At 40.6% G+C, this 26,148-nt stretch overlaps 1 protein-coding gene across 2 annotated transcripts; it reads right to left on the bottom strand.

Annotated features, from left to right (window-relative positions):
• Positions 1–5,189: 5,189 nt before the first annotated feature.
• On the bottom strand, positions 5,190–16,138 carry samd7 (sterile alpha motif domain containing 7). 2 transcript variants are annotated; one of them, XM_047367571.1, is made up of 9 exons: positions 15,840–16,138; positions 10,976–11,112; positions 10,693–10,816; positions 9,204–9,328; positions 9,022–9,103; positions 8,183–8,859; positions 7,983–8,098; positions 7,782–7,892; positions 5,190–5,848 (listed from the first exon to the last, which is right to left on the bottom strand). In XM_047367571.1, exons 2-9 carry the CDS (start codon positions 11,076–11,078, stop codon positions 5,612–5,614), a joined length of 1,575 nt encoding a protein of 524 aa, XP_047223527.1. In that variant the 5' UTR covers positions 11,079–11,112; positions 15,840–16,138; the 3' UTR covers positions 5,190–5,611. The 2 variants fall into 2 exon arrangements, with proteins under 2 accessions (XP_047223527.1, XP_047223526.1); XM_047367570.1 differs by having other exon boundaries at positions 10,976–11,092.
• Positions 16,139–26,148: the final 10,010 nt, after the last annotated feature.

Below are 26,148 nucleotides of genomic sequence, written 5' to 3'. Positions count from 1 at the left end.
AGTGATATAGTCAAGACAAACACGTTGTGCTCAGTGTGTAAAAAGAAAAAAAAAGATGGATAACGTAAGTTTCAAGTTTGACTCAGGAAGTTCAGGTTAAAGGCTTGTTGTGAGTCAGAAATCGAACTTTAAATCAATTTACAGGGGTTGGACAATGAAACTGAAACACCGGTCATTTTAGTGTGGGAGGTTTCAAGGCTAAATTGGACCAGCCTGGTAGCCAGTCTTTATGACAGGGGGACACATCCCCTCCGTCCCCCCCCAGGATTTCCGCCTATGGTCACAATGTACGAATGTCGCAGAATTAGGTTTCTGCTTATAGACGGATGAAAATAAGCTTTATTTCTACGTCTCTTTGAGACAGTAATGTAGTTTTAAAAATGTTATTTTAAATATAAAAAGAAAATCAAACCAAATGTTAAAAGTGTTCCTCATTTTTTGGAAAAAAAAAACCTACTCGTATTTCAATTACATATTTTATACTTTATACTTGCTTTATACTTGCTTTTAAAGGTAGAAAACTGGACATGTTTGGGAAACAAAACTGCCAAAACTTTTCTTTTCCTACATCTAAAAAGAGCAAAAATAATTGCAAATAAAGAATTATACCCCTCCTTGTACCGCCACCTTAATGTGGTGGAGGGGTTTGAGTGCTCGAATGATCCTAGAGGCTATGTTGTCTGGGGCTTAAATGCCCCTGGTAGGGTCTCCCATGGCAAAAAGGCTCTAGGTGACGGGTCAGATAGAGAGCGGTCGAAGACACCTTCATGAGGACCATAAAATCGAGGTACGTGACATTGCCTGGTACAGCGGAGCCGGGGTCCCACCCTGGAGCCAGGCCTGTGGTCGGGATTGGTCAGAGAGCGCCTGGTGGCTGGGTTGCTCGTCGATCCAGCCAGGCCCAGCCCGAATGAGAGACGCAAGGCCATCCCCCAGTGGACCCACCACCTGCAGGGGGAACCATGAGGGACCGGCGCAAAGAAGATTGGTCGGCAGACGAAGGTGGAGACCTTGGCAGCCCGATCTCCGAAAGCTTAGGCTGGCTCTGGGGATGTGGAATGTCACCTCACTGGGGGAGAAGGAGCCTGAGCTTGTGCGGGAGGTCGAGAGATATCGACTAGAAATAGTCGGGCTCGTCTCCATGCGCAGCGTGGGCTCTGGAACCCATTTCCTCGAGAGGGGCTGGACTCTCTTTTACTCTGGAGTGGCCCACAGGGAGTGGAAGCGGGCTGGGGTGGGTTTGCTTGTTGCCCCCTAGCTCAGCTGTCTTGTGTTGGGGTTTACCCCAGTGAATGAGAGGGTCGAATCCCTGCGCCTTCGGGTTGGGGACAGGTCTCTGACGGTCGTTTTGGCCAACGGGCTGAGTGGTAGTGTGGAGTACCCAGCCTTCTTGGTGTCTCTGTCGGGCATGCTGGATAGTGCCTCTCTCAGGGAGTCCATTATTCAACTCCCACGTGGGAAACAACAGTGACACCTGGACAGGCGTGATCTGGAGGAATGGCCTCCCGGATCTGAATCCGAGTGGTGTTTCGTTATTGGACAAGCATAAGGGTGTTCATCAGTGCCCTTGGCACCAGGACACCCTTGGCAGGAGGTCGATGATCGACTTTGTTGTCTTGTCATCAGAACTTCAGCCGCATGTTTTGGACACTCGGGTGAAGAGAGTGGCTGAGCTGTCCACTGATCACCTGATGGTGAGTTGGATCACCTGGAAGAGGAGAAAGCCAGACAGACTTGGCAGGCCCAAGCTCACAGTGAGAGTCTGCTGGGAACGTCTGGCGGAGCCCTTGGCCAGGGATGTATTCAACTCTCACGTCCGGGAGAGCTTTGACCAGATTACGGGGGATGTTGGAGACATAGAGTCCGAGTAGACCATGTTCTCTGCATCTATTGTTGATGCTGCTGCCTGTAGCTGCGGCCGTAAGGTCTGTGGTGCCTGTCGCGGCAGCAATCCACGAACCCGGTGGTGGACACCGGCAGTAAGGGACGCTGTCAAGCTGAAGAAGGAGTCCTATTTGCTGTGGTTGGCTTGTGGGACTCCTGAGGCGGCTGACGGGTACCGTGAGGCCAAGCATGTCGCGGCCTGGGCTGTGACAGAGGCAAAAACTCGGGCCTGGGAGGAGTTCGGTGAGGCCATGGAGAAGGACTCCTGGATGGCCTCGAAGCGATTCGGGCAAACCGTCCGGCGCCTCAGGAGGGGGAAGCAGTGCTTCGCCAACACTGTTTACAGTGGGGGTGGGGAGCTGCTGACCTCAACTGGGGACATTATCAGGCAGTGGAAGGAGTACTTCAAGGATCTCCTCAATCCTGCCATCACGCATTCTGTGGTGGAAACAGAGGCTGGGGACTCGGGGTCAGACTTTTCACCACCCAGGCTGAAGTCACTGAGGTGGTTAAAAAGCTCCGCAGTGGCAGGGCCTCAGGGGTGGATGTACCTCAAGTCTCTGGATATTATGGGGCTGTCATGGTTGACCTCTTCAACATTGCGTGGCAGTCGGGAACGTGCCTCTGGACTGGCAGACTGGGGGGGGTGGTCCCCCTTTATAAGAAGGGTGACCGGAGGGTGTGTTCCAACTACAGGGGGATCACACTCCACAGCCTCCCTGGTAGGGCCTACGCCAGGCTATTGGAGAGGAGAGTCCGGCCGATAGTCGAACCTCAGCTTCAGGAGGAGCAGTGTGGTTTTCGTCCCGGCCGTGGAACACTGGACCGGCTCTATACCCTCTACAGGGTACTCGAGGGTTCATGGGAGTTTGCCCAACCGGTCCACATGTGTTTTGTGGACCTAAGGAAGGCATTCAACTGTGTCCCTCGTGATGTCCTGTGGGGGTGCTCCAGGAGTATGGAATCGGGGGACCTTTATTAGGGGCCATCCGGTCTCTGTACAAGCGGAGCAGGAGTTTGGTTCGCATTGCTGGCACTAAGTCGGACCTGTTCCCGGTGCATGTTGGACTCCAGCAGGGCTGCCCTTTGTCATTGGTCCTGTTTATAACTTTTATGGACAGGATTCTAGGTGCAGCCAAGGGCCAAAGAGGGTCTGGTTTGCGGACCAGTGGCTTTTGTCTCTTCTTCTTGCAGATGACATGGTCCTGCTGGCCCCATCTAGCCAAGACCTACACCATGCACTGGGGCAGTTAACAGCCGAGTGTGAAGAGGCTGGGATGAAGATCGGCTCTTCCAAGTCCGAGGCCATGGTTCTCGACCGGAAAAGGGTGGCTTGTCCTCTTCAGGTTGGAGGGCAGTTCCTGCCTCAAGTGGAGGAGTTCAGGTATCTCGGGGTCTTGTTCACGAGTGAGGGAAGAATGGAGCGGGAGATCGACAGACGAACCCAGAGGAGCTCGAGGAGGAGTCTGGGGAGAGGGATGTCTGGGTGTCTCTGCTGAGTCTGCTGCCCCCCGCAACCCGGTCCTGGATAAAGCGGAAGACGATGAGTACGACGACGAGTACGATAAAGAATTATAATTATAGAGTCAACAAATGCAGTTTTTGCCAAGTTATACATAACATTTCAGGACTTTGTATATATTAAAACAAGCAAAATTATTACTTATTAACTGCAAATATTCAAAAGATGGTTAAAAAAGAGAGATAATATTTATACAATCAAAGGTTAATTTAAGTTCAAAATCCTCCAGCATTGATTAATGTTAATCAACACTGTTTCACTTAGAGGTTTGAACCTGTAGAACAGTTTCAGTAATTACATGAAAGAATGCAAAAGATGACAAAGGTTTATATTTTTAAAAGCAATGCCATTACTGCAATAAACACATAGGAGTGTGGACAGGGAAAGATTTTAACAGATAAACTGAAAGAGAATCAGAGCTTCTATCTGATGTTTATTTTCAGAATCAGGTTTGATTGTCTGTTGTTACATCGACGAGGAATTTTATTTTGGTAATTACTGCAGGGGACAACAAGCTAGTAACGGACAGAATATATGTTTTCAACTGCTGTACAGATGCTGTAGAGACACTTTATATTTATTTATGCTGTTATTTCATTGTTTACTGTCATTATTAATGTTTGATCTTCATCTGATTTTAATGAATTAATAATTCTGTTGTTTAGTACTTTTTCAGACTGCATAGATACTCTGACTACAGCAGTGGCGATTGCTCCAAGACTGCAAGGGAAGCTCAACTTCCCCTAAAATGTCAAAAACTAAGTGATCAAATATATACTGTTGTGTGTACATGTCATTGACTAAATATGCGCAACAATGCGCTCAACTTTTGTTCAGAATCAGCTTCTTATCACTGGTAACGACGCGGCTTTCCTCTCACTCATTCCTGCAGCTTCACAGTGCTTTAAACAGTGAGTTCAATAGCGAAGCATAAATGCTGGGATTTGTCCCGCCTATCGGACGTTCAGCGTCTCTGGGGGTCTCTGGGGCAGTGGGTTGGCCTCGGCTGGCCCGGACGCTCAGCTTCTGCATGATGATTGGATGATCTGTCCGAGGCTGAATCCCTTTTTGATTGACAACGAGAATGAGCGAATCAGTGATCTTGAAATTGAGCTTCCCCTCCTTGAAAGGCCAGCATCTGCTACTGGACTAGATGTGGATTTATCCAGCTCCTCGTTCAATCTCATAAAATAAAAAATTGGATTTTTAGCGTGCTGCACAGTGGAGCAGCCTGGCACTGTTGCCTCGCAACAAGAAGGTTTTGGGTTCGAATAACAGCCCGGGGTCTTTTAGCATAGAGTTTGCATGTTCTCCCTATGCATGCGTGGGTTCTCTCCAGGTACTCTGGCTTCCTCCCACACTCCAAAAACATGACTGTTACTGTAGGTATGAGTGTATATGTGTGTGTGTGTGAATGGTTGTTTGTCCTGTGTATCTCTTATTGCCCTGTAATGGATCTATCCAGGATGTATATCACCTCTCCCAGTGTCCGCTGGAGATAGGCACCAGCCCCCCATGACCATGCATGGATAAGCGATGTTGGATGGAGGGATTTTTAGCCATTTCTCTACATCAGATGGTAATCACTTAGACAAAAGTGTAACTTCTGTAACTCAGTAGCTTGGTCTGCTGTTCCATGTACATTAGTTTAGAGCAGTTACAGCAGTGTTGGAGAGTTAAACCAGTGAAATTGTGTGTAACCTGTGATTCAGCTCTATCCAATTGCATTCAGTGGTTTATTTTGACTAATTAATTTGCCCGTTAAGACAGATTCTACTGCAGATTCCTTTGTAAAAAAGATTTTATTCTTAATAAAATAAATTCAAAAAAGTACCAAAGAGATTAAAAATGCACAAGTTATCCATTCTCGGTTTGTTAACTTGGTGTGTTAAATGTTTACCATATGCTTTCTACTGTTCTTAGCTCAGCTGAACAAAGAGAGAATTAGCAGCTTAAGAAAACAATTAGAACCTACAATCGGGGACTATAAGGTATAAAATAAAAGAGACCAATGGTAAAATATTGTATTACCTCATATCTCAAAATAAACACATTTTTACTATGTACATACATGGGCATATTAAATAGAAAATATAACTGCTAACCCATTAATTCATAATGTAAACAAATCCACCGCCGTGGCAGGAACAGCTCATCAGGCCAGGACCTGGTTCAGTTTATATTTGTCCCTAGAGTCTGCTGAGATCAGACCATCTCACTGCTGGCTGAGGGAGGGGAACTGTGTTCTGCCTCATGAAGATGCTCTGTGGATTTGATGACCTCAGGGTCTCTCGGGCTGGCCACCATGTCCTCGCTGTTGCAGTTGACGGGGGAGCCCATTTCTGGCGAGCGGTCCCCGGGCTTTTCGGAGGCCGTCTGCAGGGGGGTGCTGGAGAGAGGCAGGTTTAGCATGTACATTAGGCTCCCCATCCTTCTGGATACCTGCAAGGGTGCGAGCAAAGTAGACATACGTTAGTTACAGAGCGCTGCATATGAAGATGTTAATAATCAGCATCACTTTCCTCCAAAGAGGGAAAATCCATTTCTAAGTTTAGGTTTCAATGGTTCTGGCTCAGAGGCAAGTACTGCATCAAAACTGTTGCAGTTTTTTAGACAAAACTAAATTCCTTTATTGGGTCAAAATTTTGTTTTTAAGAATACATGTGTGCTTCTTTTACAATACTAATTAATGCAGTTAATATATTTTTTAAATTAAATACAGGACCATTCAGAAGTATTGTAATTTTTATAAGATATATAGTTGTTGTGGAGAGTTGGTGACCCCAAGATGCTTCTTTGCTTTAACAGTGAACACTGCAGATTTATCTCCCTCCCTAAACATCCTCCTCACTGTGTGTTGGTGCAAGGTGAACCTGCTTATTGTCCTGTCTTGTTTGTCTCAGTTCCACTTATTTTAAACTTTTAAATCATTGCCTTGACTGTAGATGTGGATGACTTTAAGCGAGTAGCTCTTTTCTCGTTGCCATTTCTTGACTTATGAAGATTAGCAGACACTTTTACCAAAAGGTTGCCTTGGTGGCAAAACTTGTAACACTTGCTTAAAAGGCACGTTCTCTAGTCTTTCCTCTGTTTCATCTTATATTCATAGTCCAGGCAATCAGAAAGTAATTACTTATTAAAAAAACGCATTAAAGCACTGTGCTTTCCTAAATCAAGTTTGACAGTTGAGGGATCAGTAAAGTAAGCAAAAACTTAAAACTTTTCTTATTGGTCTGATGTAATATTCTAATCTTAAATTAGCATTAAGCAGAAAAACCTTCATAATTAACAGAAATAAAAGCTTGACAGCATCAGTATGTGTGTGTGTAATAAATATATATAATATGTTTCACTTAGGGAATTGGTTTATTCAAATAAATGAACCTGTAAATTATATTCTAATTTATTAAATGGGTCTGTAAATGTACATTTAAGCGACATTTACTGAAGAGGCTTAGTCACAAGCAAAGTTTCTATGTCACACCTAATAGAAAAACACATATTTTAAAATATGATCATACACAGGTCTAAATATAAACATAGAACTACACCACTGCTAAAAAGTCATCATCTTGGTGACACTGCAGAAAAGTAAAAAACCTCACATTGAATAACAGTATAAAGTAAAACAAAACGCTTAAGTTATAATTTTTTGCGTAATTGTTAGGTGTGCTACTAATTGTGTCACCAGTGATTTTGTTAAAAATATTTATTTTTTACATTTGATTATTTTCCCCCACTGAATAAAATATACGTATTAGCAGTAGCATAATCTGAGAAAAAATATTTCTGAGATCATGCACTGCAGTAAAAAATGTATTTAAATTAAAGCGTTTAACACATGTTTACCAGGAGAACCAGGGATTGTCGCATATTTCTTGCTTATGAAGCATTACGCAGCCAAATCAGTTTGAGTTAAAATGTATAAAAATAAAAAACAGGAGGAGACTGGTTTAAGTAATACGGATTAAAGAGCTTGCTTTGACTGATCTTGACTGACATCTGAGCTAAATGTTTTTTGGTGTTAGATGTAAGACAAAACACATACAGTAACAATCTGATCAGCTTGTCTCTGTCGAGTCTAACAACAACTTAAGTTTAATCCACTCCGTCAAAAGCAGGAAGACATTTTAAAATGCTATGCAAAACAAAACAATTTATTGTATTGTTGTATGTATTTGTATTCTTTTACAGGAAATTTCTGTACTTTTGGGTCTTCGAAAATTGTCTAGTTTAGCCTTTTTTGTTCATAATCTTTAGCTTTGCAGATAATAACTGAATGTATAAGACAAAAAATTAGCCAGGCTTATTCATGAACATTCATTTCTGCTGAGGTCTTCTTTTGATAGATGATATATTTTTCGGGCCTGTAAACCTGTGAGCGTATTTTCAGAGCTGGTCCTAGCTTGAGCCCCAGTGTGTCCAGTAGGTGCTCCTCTGAAAGAAGTGGCAGCGTTTCTCCGTCAATCATGTGGTCCTTGAACATCTGGACAAATAATTTCAAGTCAGATTGATTAAGGTGTAAGGAAAAGAAAAAAGAGAGGAAACATGGATAGAGATGGATCTCATGACCAACCTGAGCATATTCTGAACATGTTGGTATACTGCTGATGAAGTTGTAAACATCGTTCACCGTCCACTTCCTTATGTCCTCTGGTACTTCCTCGCCGTTTAGAAAGAGACTCGGTGGACCTGGATACCGAAAGTGCATATTAGTAAAGTCATCCCGTAGGTTTAAACAAAGTTATCATTCTCATATTTCCTTCATAGACTTACCAGTTGGAAGGAAGCCGTTTCCTGCAACAGGGAACACGTAAGGCATCCCTGTAAGAGGTCCGCCAGTGGAAGGATAAATGAATTTTTCCTGGAAAGCAGAACACTGACTGGGTATGTCTTTATCATTTGAAGCACTGTTGGTCATATTTGAACACCCATCCTGAGTGGTGGCACAGGTCTTACGCAGGCTGGCTTCTCCCTCCTTGTAGCTCTTCCTGTTTCCTGTGGTCAGCTCAGACTCTGTTTTCACCTGATGGTGTGTCTTACTTGTGCCACACTCCTCTCCCACGTCCCCCTTTGCCTCCAACTCTTTCTCCTCTCCAGACGTGGCCTCTGGACTCTGCTCTACACTTTTGTCTTCAGTTTGACACTTCAGGTTTGGTGCCTGGTTCTCTGTGCTCTTGTGAACGGCGGGCCTCCTTCCAGCCCTCCGACCTCTCTCTCTGTGCAGTGAGCTGATAGGTGGGTAGGGGCTGGCTGACATGAGTATGCTGTTGGAATGCAGCTCATCCAGGGAGGGACGGTGGACAAAGACGTCGTGGCTGTCTGGCATGCGCTGGCGGCCTCTGAAGAGCATGGGATTGGAAGGGTACGACATAGGATTCTCGATCCCCATCAGTCCTTTTTGGTGTGCATTCTCCATCTCTTTCTGGTGCAGGATGGCATTCATCTCCATCCTGAAATTCAGTTAACACAAACATTTGGTGCAACAGCAAGAACAGACTTTCTGCATCATAGAGAACTGAATTAAACCTGAGTTTTATTTAGCAAAATGTTATCCAACCAAAGTGCAGGTGGAATATGTTTGTTAGGTGCTTATGTTGTTCTGGATGCTCTACCTTGCTATGTTTTGCTTGTGTATGAGCTCCTGTCGCCGGGCGACTGTTTCCATTGGTTCTGAGGGCAGGAAGCCATAGCCAGCTGGGAAGACGGAAGATCAGAAAAAAAAAGAGAGCAGGCTGTTAAAGCTAATCCTAATGCCAGATTGTGAAATTCTCTCAGGTAGGATAGTTGCACTCACCTGGTCCTGGGAATGCTCTGCCAGGCATGACATTGGCATGGGGTGGAAGAGGTGGGCCGAGGTGAGGGCCCAAATGCATCTGCCTCGCCTCGGATGTTACCATCTCTGTTTGAGGGACCAACTCCCTGATGAGATAAAAGCAACAGGATGAGATGTGCAGCAGCACCATATTTACAGCCAGCTGACGGTAATTGCTAAGATGTATTCTAGCCTTGGCTGCAAAAACAGATCTTTCATATGTTTCCAACTGTCTATTTCATGGTGCAGAAAAATCCCTGAAGTTTTTTTTTACATTTATATGCATTTCAGGGTTTGAGACATTCTTAAAAACTGTAAAAGTACTTAAGTTATCCAAACTTTAGGGCTCTAGGGCCTTTTTGTTGAATAAGACTGGTCATCTCTACATTGTTTACAAATTTTCAGAAATAAGCACTCTTGTCATCCCTCCTGTGGTTTCTTGTTCATTTCCATTTTGAATTTATTGCTTAGTTTTAAATTCTTGCAGGGTTTGTTCCAAGGACTGACAACCTTTACAATCCACAGAGCCATGTTTGTCCTCAGTCCAACTAAATAGAATTTGTTTAAAGCAGCCAAAGCTAAAAGCTAAAAAAAACAACATAATACATTATAAAACCAATTTTTAGAAATACAACTACAATATTATTGATATTTTTAGGTTTTGGAATAAAGAAAACACCACATTTTTACATGAAGAGAATTAATGCTTTTTTTTCAGAGCAAGATTTATTATTTGAGGAAAATTACCTTAAAGAACCAGTTTGTTTGTAACATAATGACACGCATTTTTATGTTCATTCTGTTTTGGAAATTCCATACAAATATTGCATGGAAATTCGTATGTTTCAATTTTATATTTAAAAACATTGCTTAATTCTTTTAAAAAGTTATCAGTCACTGTGGACTGTCTAAAGAGCCATTTTATGCTCCGGATCTGCAGGTTGCAATCCCCTAATAAAGTATCACTGATGGTTACATGGGCACTCAGACAATAAACTTCAGTATCAACTATTACAAGGTAAATGCTAAGCCATTTAACCACCATAAACTGAATTGTGGTGCAGAGTTACAGTCATGGTAAAAAGAAGAGCTTTCACTACCTGTCAAGCAGCGGCAGCCATATTGGATTTGGAGGCCAGGGTCGAACCTACTCTTACAAAATTATGAATCCAGGAGCCTTCCTATCTATTTTTCCAACTTTAAAGTTGGGAATTCCAAATCCTTTGTGCCATCAAATGGATAAGAACATTATTTACTTTTTTAGTTAAAGGACAAAAGCGCTAAACTGAAAACTATTGTACTACTCTTTTAAAATGTATCTTTGTAGTGCTACTATAAAAACGTAGTATTTACTAATGCAGTAGTTGTGAAAAAGAAAGGTTTCTGAAAAGTTATGCTTGAAACATGCTTGAATTTAACTTTTGGGATGGTGTTGGAACCCTACATTTCGTGGGTAAATTCAGGTACAGACCTCTCCATAAAGCGGGGTTCGAACTGCGCTGGGACCCCATGTAACCTCTGTTGGCCCTGGGCGAGGATCTGTGGAGCCATGGCCATCTGGTTCCTCATTATCAGCTCCTGCCTGTGCCTTAACTCTGCAAGAGCAGAGAAAATAGCAGCACAGGCCAGTGAGATCAGTCTTGAAACATGATCTGACTGTGAATGATTGCCTACAATCTGCCAAAATCAGCATATGATACATGACACAGAGTCATATAATTGGTTTTACTTGAAGTCCAGATTTAGATACTCACCACCAGCTGAAATGCCGTTGACCAGCCGATACCAGTGCTTCTCATCCAGAGTCCCCTGTTCACCCATCGCTGTCATCTTCCTCAGCTGCTCCCGTGGGGTCATCACAAACACACCACCTTCAACCGCCAAAGGAATGCTGTTCATAAACAGAATCAAATCAAAACAAGTTTGTCTTAACAGCTAATGACTTGCTGCTTAACCAGCAAAGTTAATCTCAATAGTAATTGTTTTAGAATGTGTGGAGTTTGCTTTGTGTTGAGTACATCTGTGGTCTCTTCTTCTTGCCACTAGAGGGTAGCAGTTATCTTATTTAAATGCAGGCGCACCTACAAATTAATGGAAATTTAGTGAATCACTAAATACTCAATTTAAAGCTAAATTCTACTGTTTACTATCACAATTAATAAAAAGTAATGTTTATATCAAAAACAAATATCTGAATCAAGTAGGTAGCAATAAATAGGAAATATGAAGTCACTTTCAGCCTTAACATGAAAAGAAATCTGAAAATAAACCTCATCATCTTAGTGTTATGTAAAATAAAAACTATTTTTTTGTGTTTTACTACATACAAATTTGTGTATAGCACCATTTTAACCTTTCACCCTTAATCTCACCTTTTCAACCCAACTAAGCAATCTTAAATCCACCTTGGCTGTAACCTTCATCACAAAATTAATCTGTAAATCCAAATCCTTTACTTATGCAAAGGCTAGCAAATATGCTCTCTTACTGATGATTTTGTCTCCTTTGCTATCCTTGTAAGTACATTTAATCAAGATTTAAGTATAGCAACAATGTAGAGACAAGGATTAAATTGTTTTTTGCTCTGTGAACAGCTTGCAAACATAAATTAGCCTCCTCTTATTAGCCTTCTGTGTTGCCTAAATCCCATTACAAATTATGATACTGTAAACGACTCAATAATCCAGTTCTGCTAATCCATGGCCGGCCTGCGATATGCATCTGGATACATGAATATGAACCATTCTAAAATGTCACTGACCACCCCTTCAAATGAATCTTCTTATGCAGATTGATATGTTTGCCAGTGTAGGAGGAATGTGCTAACTGTGCACTTTTATCATTTCTAAAGTCCTGTTCCTCCTAGACAAATGCTGCCATGAAAAATGCCTCGAGGCATCATGCATTATCCACAGTCCCTCAAGTTCCCCCTGAAAGCCGTGTAATCTGAGGGCTGTAATCCTCCTGTTAGTCCTGCAACAGTCTGCTGCCTACATCTGTTGACCTTCCTGGCCAGTTCCACTCCCCCATCCCCACCTTCCCAGGCCCCTGCTACCCCCAGGATCCTATTAGCTAAGTCCTGGCTATACAGCACTTTAAAGGGATGTGTTAGAGGTAATCCGCACGTTTAGAGTTTTACCCTCAGCAAACCTTGCCAGTAAGCATCCCGGACAATACACCTCTAAGTGCTAAGCCTATTAGTGTCCATTAGCTCCTAGGATGTCCCAAAAACACCTTGGGGATAAATCTGGGGAAGCAATCGGTTTATGTGTAGCTATGTAGCGCGAATACACGCACCAACCAGCTCCTTCCTTATCCGTGTCACAACCACTAACATCAGCAAATCAAAGCAAAGGAGTTTTTTTTTACATTTTATCTCTAAAACCAGAGTAGGAACTATGAGCCCCAGGCTTTAGGCTTCATTTTATTATCGCCTTCACATTCACACACAGAATTGAGGGACATTTGTTGTTTTAGATGTGTAAAATAAGTAGATATGAAGCTGACATATGAAACAATTCTGTCTTAGTAAAGAAAGACAGTTCACATGTCAGCTTTATGTCATTTTAATCAAAATTGTAGATGAAAGAGTGCTCAATCTGTCTTTAATAGAAAAAGTACTGAATCTGAAGAGCTTTAAGATTCCAGCTTTACATCAAACATCAACAAACGAATGAATCTGCAACTCTAAAGGAACAAGAAGCTTACAGTAGAGCTTTCTAAAATAATTTTTGGTATCCCAAGTAACTCCTTTAAACATCTGTGAGCAAAGTTCTTATGGGGTCAAATATAGACTGATCCAGGTCTTGGTTGATTTGACACAACAGGGTTTTACCCAGCTCACCTGGTTAGGTTTTCAATAGCAAAAAACAAGTGTTTGTATTGTAGCTAATATTTTTACGTTAAAGTTACCCATTCATCCATCCATCTAGTCTATCAAATGTAACACAGGACAAACAACTACTCTGGCTGGGGGTGTAACAACACATCCAATTCATGAGGCAATACTCGGTTCGTGAGAATGAGATTAGAAAAGATTTTAGCTATGTTTTTAAAAATAAAAATTCTGTTTTGATTTACGAGCAAAGTAAAACTTTACAAATGTCGAGCTGGGTTTCAAAGAATCTATCTTCAGCTTGCAAGGATCTAATGCAAGTGTGATAATTGCATTTTTTAAGTATAAATGTTACCTTTCAGACTCCAGTGAAAACAGTGAAACAATCCTGTAGAATAGTGTGGAAAGCTCTGAAGCAGATGTCCACTTTAGGCTTGTTACTTGCAAAAAATTAATGTCCTGTCTGTCAGTTTGTCTTTTTATGACCAAAAGTTGAATTGTATTGTAAATTAAAGATGCAGAAATAGTTTTACTATGAACTTTTACATTTTATTTTCACCCACTCAACAATAAACAAAATGCACAATATTTTAAGGAAATTAACAAAGTAGCTTGTTATTTCATTGTAAAGAGATAAAAAAAAAAAAGCGTCTCACACGTTTTGCTCATTAAAAGAAAGACATACAATTTCTAACATTTTTGAGCAGTGTTTTATTTTGTTGTTCTAACAAAAATGTTGACGTATTTTAGTGTGTGCCTTAAAAACATTGGTGCAGATTTTGCCCTAAAAATAATTTTCAAAATTGAATTCTGCTGGTGGGATACATTTGTGGCCAGACGTGGCCTGCAGGCCATCCTTAGGAACTCCTCCTGGTTTAAAAGATGTGAAGGCTTTTTCAATGCTTTTGTGATAAAGTGTTGCCAGTCAGCCTTAACAACGCCTTTATTGGCTGACCTAGCAGTGGCTCAAGATCTACTTCCTGTTATACTTAAATACAAGACTATCAAACACAGATACAGTGTGTTTGTTTTGGAAGACAAATCTCTCTTCGACAAGAAATATTGTTTCTTTAATATTACAAGATCTCCTGCGACCACTAATGCACACGCAAACACATTCACACTCAAGGCCAATTTAGAGTGGCCAATTAACCCAACATGCCATGTTTTTGAAATGTGGCAGGAAGCCAGAGTACCTATAGAAGAACATACAAAATGCCAAATAGAAAGCTTTTAACTGGAATTCTAATGTTTAAGTGAACAAGCGTGAATAATAATTACATCACTTTGCAGAATTCAGCATTCAGTGATCAATGATATTGTTTTTTTAGTCTTTTCCTGATACTTCTTTATTATTTTGACATTATGGGCAATTCTTTGGTCAAAGTGTGAATGTTGAACAAAGCTATTGTTAAATACTTAGCAGCCAATCAAGCTATAGCTAGCTTAATGGATCAAGTATTTAAATTTTTCTAATATTGCCTGTCTATATTGACTTTCTAACAAATCTTTGGGTTGAAAGTGTGACTCTTGAACACAGCTAGCCCTACTTAGCTGGTAAAAGGCTCTTAAGAATACAAAAACTGTTCCAGCACAAAAACTCAGGATTTGGGTTAAAGAATCAATCCGACAATTGTTTACAGTGTAACTACAGTAAACCACAAGCCTAAGCTTTGGAAAATGCTCCTTAAAACAGAGAACATGTTTACGTGTTTGACAGTCCCAATAAACGTTATGTAATTTAGGTAAAATCATCATATAAATACAAGCTAAGCAAGCCAGCAAAGTTCAATGAGTTATGGTTTAGTGATATAGTCATTTAACGTTTTACAGCAGTTTTTCTCTTTACTTTTAAAAAACTCAATGTAATGACCAAATTGCAAACACAACACATCATAGGCAAAACATGAGGACCGACTTGCAGCATTTTACAGTTTAGATGTATCCAGTGAAACTTTAAACTTCACCTCACTCTCCTTATGTAAGCAAATCTCACATTTTAAGCATATTCTAGTTTTGTGTGAGTGAAACTGTCACAAAAGGTGAGCTGCATAGAAAAAAAGCAACCTCTGCCATATTTCCTTTAGCGAGCAGAGGCCACACCGCAGCTGCCAAATCCAGGGATTGGACTCTTTGGATTTGCAGTTGCCTGGTTAATCTCATTACAAGCATGAATTAAAGGGAAAAATTGCTGACAACTTAGATGGAGTCCTGAGGAGGTCATATCAGACAAGACAGAAGCGATGTCTAGTCCTTCCTAATCCCTCAACACAACACACACAGGTTGAAGCCATGTAAATTCTGTCAACTGCATGAGGCAGACTGGATTTCTTGAGACTTCTGTATATTGTGACTAGGATTTCCATTAAAACATGCTTGATTAACTTGTTGTTTTTCATTTTTCTAACGATTATTGCAAATGCCATTTGAAGAAACTGAGCTAATTACTGTATTTGATTAATTATTAGGATTTTAAGCTCTTATCTAATCACATTGGCCTTTAGATTAATTACTTACAACACTATCAGTAGCTTTTTTAAGGTTTCTTGCTGATTTAATACAATTTTTCACGTGAAAGTTCAAACGATCTGCAAAATTACAATCATTATTTTTAGTTTCTTGGATAATATGAATCCGTGTTGTTGTTTTGAGCAGCATGTACTTTTACATATTGCAGCAATAGGTAAAGAGACAAAAACCTATTAAAAAGACGAAGAATGTGAAAAATGAAAGAACAACCACAAAATGAACAATAACAAAATGAGATGTTTTAATTGACTTACCTTCAGGTTAGCAGAGCTTGCAGCTGATGTTGTTGCAATTCAGGTGAAAATAAAAAAAAGCATAAAATGTGCCCAAAATGACCTGAAAGATTTCAAATCTTTAAGAATTTATCTCTTCTCTGTTTCTCCTTCAGCATCCAACTGGGCAGCGGACTGGAGTGAGCACAATCTGCTGCCAGCAAAGTGCCTTAACTAAAAGAGACCTTTTAAATACCGATTCATTTCATCTCCATTAGCTGGCCTTATCTCCTGCGGTAAGCCCTCCCTGTCCTGACATCACTATGATCTCCCATCCAACCGCCCGCTGCACCTTGCAACTGATGTGTAATTACTGAAGCAGCACTGGTCCTTAAGCATGGAGTGCTAAACCTCTTTCAACGTTTACCTCACTAATCCCGTGTTAGCACTTTAGGCCACAGTTAAGACACCTAAATGCTTAGCTTCCTTTTCCAGTGGCAAAATGGCCAGCCCCCTCCTTCGCTGCTTAGTGGCACCATGCAGAGAAACTGCACGCTGCTGTTTGTAGACCTCAACAGCTACACTGATCAGTCTTGTAATCTTTTTTTTTTTTTTTTTTTTTCACATGTCTAGTTTGGGTGTCAGGAGTATTGTGCTCCCCAGGGTGCAAAAGGGCTGACCCAAACATGCTTGGTGGTAATTTGTCAGAAATCCAACTGAATGTTGGACGGATCATCCTCTCAGACCTCCTAATCTGACAGTTTGTGCTAACCAAGCTTAAAGAAGTGGGCTGCACTCTGAATGATGTTTTCTTTAATGCCTGGTGAGGAGCAAGGTGTGGACAGTTGGTGGGCTGGAAAGAAAATTAGCCAAACGGCAGACACAATATTGAAAGGGTGGGGTGGAGGGGGCAACATGGTGTTTCTGCACCTCTCCTTTCAATCTGCAGGCAGTGGACCCTCCTTTCAGAATGTGTACTATCTTGATTGGTCTGCAGCTCACTATGTTGAACTATTATATTTGATGAAAAGCTGCATTTCTGTTAATGGTACAAAAATGTTGCATACATGAATCTTTTATTGTCTTAAACTTTGAAAACTTTATTATGAATGCCTGGATCATCTTCAGGACACTTTGCCCCCTTGTTTCACTTTAAATTAACTGTGAACAAACACGTGATTGTTGTCAGGTCTCTAAAATCAGGAAATCACTTTCCAGGTTCACAAAAGAACCTGCCTGACAACATGAAGTAGGGTGAAAGAAAATTCTGCAAAGAAAAAATCCTCAAAAGTAATGTAAAAGACTTGCCGCCAATTTCCACAAACAGTTGATGGCAACTATTTCTGCCAAGGGTGGAGCAGGCAGTCATTAGATTAGGTCAGTTACTTTCTCACATAAGGCCAGATTGGGTTGGAAAGCTTATTCCCCTCAACAAATGAAATTATCACGAGAAAACTGTATTTTGCATTTACTCTGGTTATTGTGGTCTGATCTTAAAAATCGTTCCACAATCTGAACACATAAGTTTACAGAAATGCAAAAATAGATGAATAACGGGGCAAATACTTTATCAAAGTTTACTTGTCACCTTTGGTGTCAGTGGCATTTGCTTTGGAGTTGGTATAATAACAAACAGTGATTTGTTTTACCCCTTCTTCATTGCTTCCAATGTGTCAGATTTTTTGTAGTTATTTAAAGTAATATTAAGTAAAATTTCTTTAGGCCCTTTCTCTTTCGAAAAGTAGTTTTCGAAAAGTATTTGTGGGAAGGCTAAGAATCAGTTCCTTTAAGCCTGATGCCACGGTTCTCAAAGGGAAAGAGGTAGACTGCTGTATTGGTGTCTTAGTGATGGTAGGACGGAGACAAGACATTGGCCTTTTCTTCAGTAATGCAGGAGCGGCTCTGGCCTGTTGTTGTGAAGAATGAGCTGAGCCTATAAGCAAAGCTCTTGTTTCAACCCTCACTTGTGGTCATGAGATATGCAGTATAACTGAAAGAACAACATCCCACTTACAACCAAATGAAAAGAGCTTCCTAAACTGGCCTGCTCAGCCTTGGAGATAGGGTGAGGAGTTCTATCTTCCAATGAGAGTCTCCATGATCTTGAACAGGGGGGTTTCATGACAGGTGTCAGTGGTAGGAGACCCCAAGGCAGATTCAAAAGTTGCTTAGGGGACTATTTATCCCTCTTGGCATGGTAATGCTTTGGGATACCCTAGAATAAACCGGGGAGTGCCAGGGTCGAGGAGGATGTCTGTGTTTCCATGTTGAATTTGTTACCTTTTGACAATAGATAAATGAATCAATGAGGAAACCATTCAAGTTGGAGAGGTTGCTGTGAATGGTAATAGACAAAAATTAATTAAATAAATGAATAACTAAAAAAACTAATACGTAAACAAGGCAATATGGTGGTACAGGGGTTAGCACTATTGTGTTGCAACAAAAAGGGTTTCAGGTTGCTAAACTCTTTCTGCATGGAGTTTGTATGTTCTCCTCGAGCATGCATGGGTTCTCTTCGGGTCCACTGGCTTCCTCCCACAGTACTAAAACATGACTCTTAGATTAACTGGTTAATCTGAATTGCCCTTAGGTATGAGTGTGTGCATGCATAGTTGTTTGTCCTGTGTGTCTCTGTGTTGCCCTGTGATGGACTGGCGACCTCTCCAGGGTGTACCATGCCTCTCGCCCAATAACCACTGGAAGTTGGCACCAGCCCCCTTTGACCCAGTAAGGATAAGTGGGTATAGATCATGGATGTATGTATGGATGGATAAATAATAAAACTGATTGGTTGCAGGAAAACCCTAAAACATCTCTGTTTCACATTTATAGTAAATATTTTATTATTCTTTGTCACAAAGCACTTTATTATTCTGAACATGTGAAAAGTGCTATATAAATACATTTCCCTAACCTAATTTACTTAAGTAAATTTATAACACTGCACAGTTTTTGGTACTGTACAATAGATTAATTTAACAGTAAATGTAACCAATATTTTTTTTTTCATTCATGCCAGTAAAAAGCATTTTTTTGTCCTACCATCACAAACAGAAACATGAGTTTGGTGAACTCCACTGGGACTGTTTACTGGAACTGTGCACTTTGGTTGGATGAGACTAAGATTGAGCTTTTCGGCAACAAACACCAGACACAAAATAAATGTTTTGCCACAGCCATCTTAGTCTTGCAGAAAACCTGTAGGTGGAGCTGTGGAGAGAAGAGACCCAGGGCTATTGACGCGGTGTGCAAAGAGTAGTTTATTAAAGATTCCTCTAATCATAATCTAAAGCCTTTTGAAAGATTGTAGATACCTGAGTGATGTCATACTGTGCAAAGAATCAACAGCAGCAAAACCAATAACTGTGCCGCTGTGGTGTAAGTGTATTGAAGATTTGAATTTTCTAACATGTTAAGGGCTGGATTTCGCTGCTGCAATAGGATTTAGTTTTTGTCTTTTCTCTTAGGGAGCTGTATCCCCACCAAATCTATTACACAGTCTCCATTTTTAATCAAAAATGGATCACACCATTCACTAAAAACAACAGTGATGGGTTGATTTCTGAAGACAGGGAAGAAGAAACTGGAGTCAGCATTTTCCAAACCATAATGTGAATCAGAGAAGAAGCTTAACAATAATCTGGTTCATTGTGAGCATCAAGTTTACTTTAAGACTCAAATATGTAATGAAATCAGTCATCACTCCACTACAGCACCTTGCTGATTTCTGAAGAACAGTTAGTTTAAATTGACGCATTTAAACTGTCAAAATGAGGTGAGATCCTTCCATGTATCCATGCAGAAATTAATTCAATTCAATTCAATTCAGTTTATTCATATTACGCCAATTCACAACACATGTCGTCTCAAGGCACTTCACAAAAGTCAGGTACATACATTCCAATTAATCCTAACCATTGAACAGTGCAGTCAGAGTTAGTTATTTATTCAAATTGGATAAAAAAAATTTCTGTATAAGGAATTAAAGCCTCACAATTAGATCAATGACATATACAGCAGTAACTGTTCATATTTTAAAGCTATGAAGTCTGGGGGGCCCATTTGGTGTATGTTTTAATTCTTCTTTCTTTTACAGAAGTGTATCACTATGATTGAGGATGCCCAGGATGCCCATCCATGTCCAGTTCATGGGAACTGGGCATGGATGGACGGTCAATGAGCAAGCTTAAGCCATAACAAGCATGGGAGCGAGAAACGAGAAGCTAAGTGCACACTGTTTTTCATCAGTCCGAAGTTTGAAAAACAGGCAAAAGTCATAGCACAAGGACGGGAGCGGGAGTCGTGAAGGCCGAAAAACAGACGGAAGTCATAACACAGGGAGCCAGCTGCGGGCTGTTTACGACTCTGTCTACGGAGGCTGGGAGACAGCACCGAAAAGTTACGGCAACCGCGTAACTCAATGATGGGAAAGCTTGCCCGGCAACAGGGGATGAGCAGTGAGGCTATCTGCAATATAAAAACTGTGCCAACGAAAGAAACGGGGTTGTTTCCTCACAGAAGACCAGTGAACAAGATCGGACGGAGAAAGAATCTACAGATGAATCAGAAGACCGAAGATGCAGCCCCACTGACAATTCTGCATTATAAAGAGGATCAACCCGTGTGCCCTGAGAAGAGCTGCAACTCAAAATTGAGAATCTGAATTTCATCTGTTGCATTTTTACCAAGACAACTGAAGTGAACTTGGTCAGTGAACAACTGATTGCTCTAAGTTTCAGACTTCTGGAAGTCCTGAACCAACCTCAATTACACCTCAACGGTTTCCTTCAACTATTCAGCCTCTGGAAGCTACCGACTTTTGAAACACAACAAAGTTTCTGTTTTTTAAATTTTTAAAATTTTTGTTTTTTTTCCAACATGACCATCGAAACCCCGAGCATCAGCGCCTGTCCACTTAGAGGAAGAAAACTGAAGATTTGCCTTTCACCCAAGAAGACAATCACTCATTGCCTTCTGAAGAAATCATTCCATTCGGATCCATGTTGGGCCTCCATCTCCAAAGCCTCTTCAGCCTTACCAGTTTCAGCATTAGAGAAAGATAGGTTAAGTTGATTGATTTATTTCTATTATTCAAATTATTAAGTTTTGCTGATTTTTAAGCTGTTACTGACCCCTGCAAAAGCATTACTAATTAAAGAAAGCATATAAAATTCTAGATTTATTGTGGACAGTCAATTATTTGTGTCACCTTATTTTTGGGTTTTTTGTTGGTGGTAAAAAGTCTTGTTGCCTGGTTCCAAATGATTTTAGGAGGTTTTTATAGGTTGCCTTAAGCCAAACCAGTTAAAACAGTGCCCTTGGGGCTGGTGCCGAGCCACTTAAATCAACCTAACCCATATACCAATTGCAAGTTGTAAAATAGGCAATGAGCAGCCGTTAACAGAAGTGACTGTCGAGGTGTGGATAACTGCTGTGGACTACTCAGTTGTCCAAGCCACCAGTTGAAGAAAGGCAAGACTTCTGGAAAAGATAGGATGTTAGAGGTTAGGAGAGTCATTTCCCGACACCAGCTTAAACAGATTTTCCAGTAAACCTGCTTAGTAAGACGTTCTAGGTTTAGGGAAGTCCGGACCCGTTGGATGGAGAGCTGGATTGAGCAATCCCCCTAGAAATAGGGAAGTAGAAGGGAGGGGTTAGCTCATCGGACAACGAAAAGACTTAGCCCTTGGCATGAACAAATATCCATGCAGTCTTAATGTATTCTGTAGATTCATATATTATTATGAACATTGGATGTTTCACACAAAGGACACATGGAGCAGTCATACATGCGTTAACTTTGACAAGTTACGTTTAAAAGTTTGTTTGCTCTCCTATTACATCTGACTACTAAGAATGCTGAGAACAACTATGGTCCAGAACAACTAGAAATAGTTACTGTACTTTATACATTACTTTATTTATCTGTATAACAGATCAGTTTTGTTCACAAGGAAGTATCCTCACTGAAATGAATGTTTCCATACAGCTACAAAAGCCTTTTTTTACTCCTGAGCATGGACAAAGAAAACATGCTGATGCTTCTGTATTACAACTTAATGTGAAACTGTGTATTGAAGAACAGTATGTATGACAACCTTCTTTAAAGTACATACAGTCATATTCTTTTTTTTCTACTTATTTGTGGCACTAGAGGCCTTTATTTTTCATTGTTTGATAGTAGGTAAACAGGAAAAAGGGGCCAAGAGAGGGGGAAACATTTGGCAAAGGTCACTAGGTCCGGGACTTAAACCCTGGACAGCCGCACCGAGGACTATAGCCTCTTCACATGGTTGCACACTTAACCCCTTCACCACCAGCGCCATGCCCCACATGCAGTCATGTTCAATACATTAGGATATTTTTGGAAGGAAACAGGAAGGATATTGGTTTGAATATAATTAAATATATCACTTATTGGTATACAGGGTATGGGTTTGCTGTTTTGACATCCAGGGTTAATGGGTGTGGGAATGCTGGAATCGGCCTGGTACTGTTCCTGGGTGGGGACCAATAGGGTTTGGGGTTTTGGGTTAAGGGTTAAGGGTTTCGGGTTATGCCCGGCTGGACAGATGGGTTTGTAGGCTGGGTGCACCTGCCAGGGCCTGCGTGTTGGGGGGACTACCATCCTAGGTGTGGTTGTTTGTGTGACCTCTCTGACCACATCCCGGGATGGTCTCCTGTTGGTTTAGCCAATGGCCTCCGGGAATGTGTCGGGCCGACCGTGGGCCGCAGAGACGATGCTACGGTATGGTGGGCATCTCTATTTCTTGACCTCCCAGTGGGTAGCTCACAAGGTGGGATGGTAATGTGCCCTCCCTACCCTGGTGCTTCACAGTCCCGGCTGCCAAGGTGGGCAGTTGTCTGCCAGGTGTGTTGGGGACTCTGGGGGGGTCTCTCATGCAAGGTGCTGCGCGATCCTGCTGCGGGGGTCGGTCCGGGGTGTTGACTGGGTCCTGGACTTGCCCTGCATGGCTTGAGTTGGCGGTGTGGCTGGGTTGGGGGGTTTGGTGCCCACTAGCTTCAGTTTCCCAAAACACAGCAAGAGAAAAAACATGTTTATGATACTTTGACAGTGAGATTCTTCGGTATCTGAACTCTCTGTATTTTTTGTATGTTTAGCTAATGTGAGACATTTTATGGCCTTTCAACAGGTCTTGGCTCTGTCTGGACTAGGTTTTTGTCAGGTTTATCATGGAATTAAGCATTTACTGATATACTTCTTGGACTGATTATTAAAAGCAAATCATACATCAGACGAATTTTGCAGCAGGTTACTTCTGCGTAATTGAAACAATATGGTGCGCATACTTAAATTTAAAGAAACCTAATTCTTTTTCTGCAATTAGGTTGAATGAAAATATAAAAATGATTTAGATCTGTTGCAGTTTCAGAAGTAAAAACTATATCAGTATTACAAACAGAAGGGATTTAAATGTCTAAACATGTCAGAAGTTATCCCCTTTAAGCAGAGAGTCACAATCCACAAGGATGGTAAGTCACAAGAGGTCATTGCCAAAGATGGTGGCTGTTGATAGAGTGCTGTATCCAAGCATGTTAAGGGAAAGTTGAGTGGAAGGATAAAATGTTGATGTCTATATATCACTGTGTGTAATAAATCTAGATAATAAATGAGTTTCACATTTTGAACTGAATTACAGAAATAAATAAACTTTTTAATAATGTTCTAATTTACTGAGATGCGCCTGCATGTTAGCATACAGAAGTAAAGTGGATTTTTCCGGAAAAAAGCAGAGCAGAAACCACAAATAACAGACTTAGGAATTAGGAGAACAGGGTCTTAGGACATCTAAACCGCTAATTTAAGAATCTCCCAGGTGTAAGCTTTTTATAAGGGATTTCTGTCCGTGTTGTTTGCACCCAGCATTATGGAGTCACAGTGAGGCGAAGGGATCAGAGCCGGTTTAACCTCAACAAACAACCACGGCTATAAATTCTCTCAGTGAAGAGGAGACAACGTCCATCTTGTAAATACAGTAAAAGTCTGGAGTCCGGATCAACTGCATTTCCTGCCACTGTCAAATGACAACCTGTACCTGAGCTGTAATCCCTCTAATTTGGAAGCCTTATGTCTTTCACGCCTTAGGGGAAAATCTTGTTTGGCAGCTGATTATTGTGACAATATGAAGTGCCATGTAGTTTTCTGTTTAGACATTAGTCTATTTCATCACAAAAGGAAGCAATCTTTCTTTTTATCAAAGGGAACCCCTGTAGCTTAATATCTGACAATGTAAAGGATATTTTCAAAAGAAAAATGAATAATAACTAGGCATGGTATACTATTATGTAAAGCGGTCCTTACATTTATTAACAGGCTTGTTTCTCAGAAAATGTTCTCGTAAACCACTTATTAGTATACCTGTCAGTATTATATGTACTAGGTATTTTAATTGTAAAATAAAGCTCTGTGGTAAAGATGGGGTAAAAATCCCTAAATAAAGAAAAAAATACACTTTCAAATGCTTGTCTTTAACAAAATTACTATTGCCACTGTTATCAGCATCCCTGCTTTGTAAAGCCAGCTTTTGTCAGGATCACATCACTTAGTCTTCTTCTGTAACATTTCAGAAAGTTGGAGTATTCAGAGAGACGGATCTGAGTCCGTTCCTCTTTGCACAAAGTCCAGAGTCCAGGGTCATCTCTTCTCTTCACCTCCTTTCACAGTTTTTTTTTTTACAGGACTTAGATCTGTAGACTGAGATGCTTGTGGAAGAAGCTGGATTTTCTGGCGGCAAACCATTTCTGTGTTGATTTGGCCATATTCTTTGGATTGCTATCCTACTGAAACATCCGATGATGATCCATTTACTGGTGGAGGCCATCATACATCTAGTAAACACCTGGCCGGATTTATAATTTGTTTCCATCAACCCTAAAGGCCGTATGCATCTCGGTTCCAGATGTTTTAAACTTCTTAATTGCTTTGAGTGCACATATGGGCAAATTTAGGCAAGCAGCCCTTTATGTTTTTCACTTCCTCAGTAATAAAGATGAACACTCATCTACTGTATTTGAAAGTTCAACTATCTTTCCTGTTGTTACATCATATTTTTGTTCCAGTTAAACAAAAAAACAAGGATTGCTAATTAAAAGTTTCTAGACACCCTAAAAATGTATTTAAAAGTAAAGTAAAAATGCCTTCAGTTACATTCATTTTATAAGAATTGTTAGGGGTGCCAACAAGTGGGGCACTGGTGATTTGTTAATTACAAAATGTTTCTTAATGTGGGATTTTTTTTTCTCCCTTGAATAAATGAGCTAAAATTGAAGGCTGAATTTTTCTAAAACATCCACTCTGTGTTTTAATACTACACCAAACCATTCATGAAATTTCAGTGTTTACCTGCACTTTAAATGGATGTGTAAATATAAATATTAGTAAATTTCTATAATCTTTTGAAAGTTATTTTTCCTCTAATGACTCTACAAGTATTCATATCTTGCCTTAGGACTGGTAAAAAACCATCTATCCATCCATGTTCTATACCAGCTTCTTCCGTACAGGGTCACAGAGGAGCTGGTGCCCATCTCCAGTGGTCTATGAGGGAGATGGGGTACACCCTGGACAGGTCACCAGTCCATTGCAGCTGGTGAAAAACATAAAAGCCAAATCCCAAATAATCTTGTGGACTCAAAAACTAGAACAATTTAATTAGATATATAAAGCTACTCTAAAGTCTGAAAAATGGAATAAAAGTTGTAATTAGCCTCTAGTAATAAAGGCTTGATCACGTTTCAGATTTTTAATTCTGAAAGATTTTATGAAAGTGATATTTATATTTAGTATTGACCAACTGTTATTCATTTTAACAGAATTCTGTTACAAAATAAAGAATTTTATTATTTTAACCCTTTTGGAAATAGGATTGTACTCATCAAAATTAGCTCCTAAACCCTTTCTTGCAAATGTTCTCATTGGGGTTCCTTGCATATTATCTATGTTCTTACAGATTTATTTCTTAAAAATAAGTTTTGTGAGTGTGGCAGTGCCGCAGGGGTAAAATGTGTGACCCATTTTCAGAGGTTTGGTCCTAAACGCAGCCTGTGGTGGCTTCAACTCCTGGCCCAGGCGACCTTTGCTGCATGTCTTTTCCCTCTTTCCTGTCAGCTTACTGTTGAAAAACTGAGAAAAATAAAGGCCACTGATGCTGCAAAAGAAAATATAAAAAAAGAAAACTTTGTTTACCTTTCGGTAATTTTTAAATATCTGTTTATATAATTTACTTTAAATATTTTACTTCTTCCAAAGCTATCATTTAAAATAACAGTTAAAATAACAGTAGAAGGACAGTAAAAGCTATTACATAGTACACACTGTCACACACTT

This window comes from Girardinichthys multiradiatus, chromosome 6 (assembly GCF_021462225.1).
Source record: "Girardinichthys multiradiatus isolate DD_20200921_A chromosome 6, DD_fGirMul_XY1, whole genome shotgun sequence".
Classification (NCBI taxonomy): domain Eukaryota; kingdom Metazoa; phylum Chordata; class Actinopteri; order Cyprinodontiformes; family Goodeidae; genus Girardinichthys; species Girardinichthys multiradiatus.
This window is presented reverse-complemented; position numbering and strand designations above follow the sequence as displayed.

Excerpts from the sequence above, each read along its gene's own strand:
- samd7 (XM_047367571.1), bottom strand. The coding sequence starts at position 11,078 with ATGACCCCACGGGAGCAGCTGAGGAAGATGACAGCGATGGGTGAACAG. Across the intron at positions 9,104-9,203 it reads CAGAGCATTCCCAGGACCAG|CTGGCTATGGCTTCCTGCCC; the intron begins GTGAGTGCAACT and ends CCGTCTTCCCAG. Across the intron at positions 7,893-7,982 it reads CATGTTCAGAATATGCTCAG|ATGTTCAAGGACCACATGAT; the intron begins GTTGGTCATGAG and ends TTATTTGTCCAG.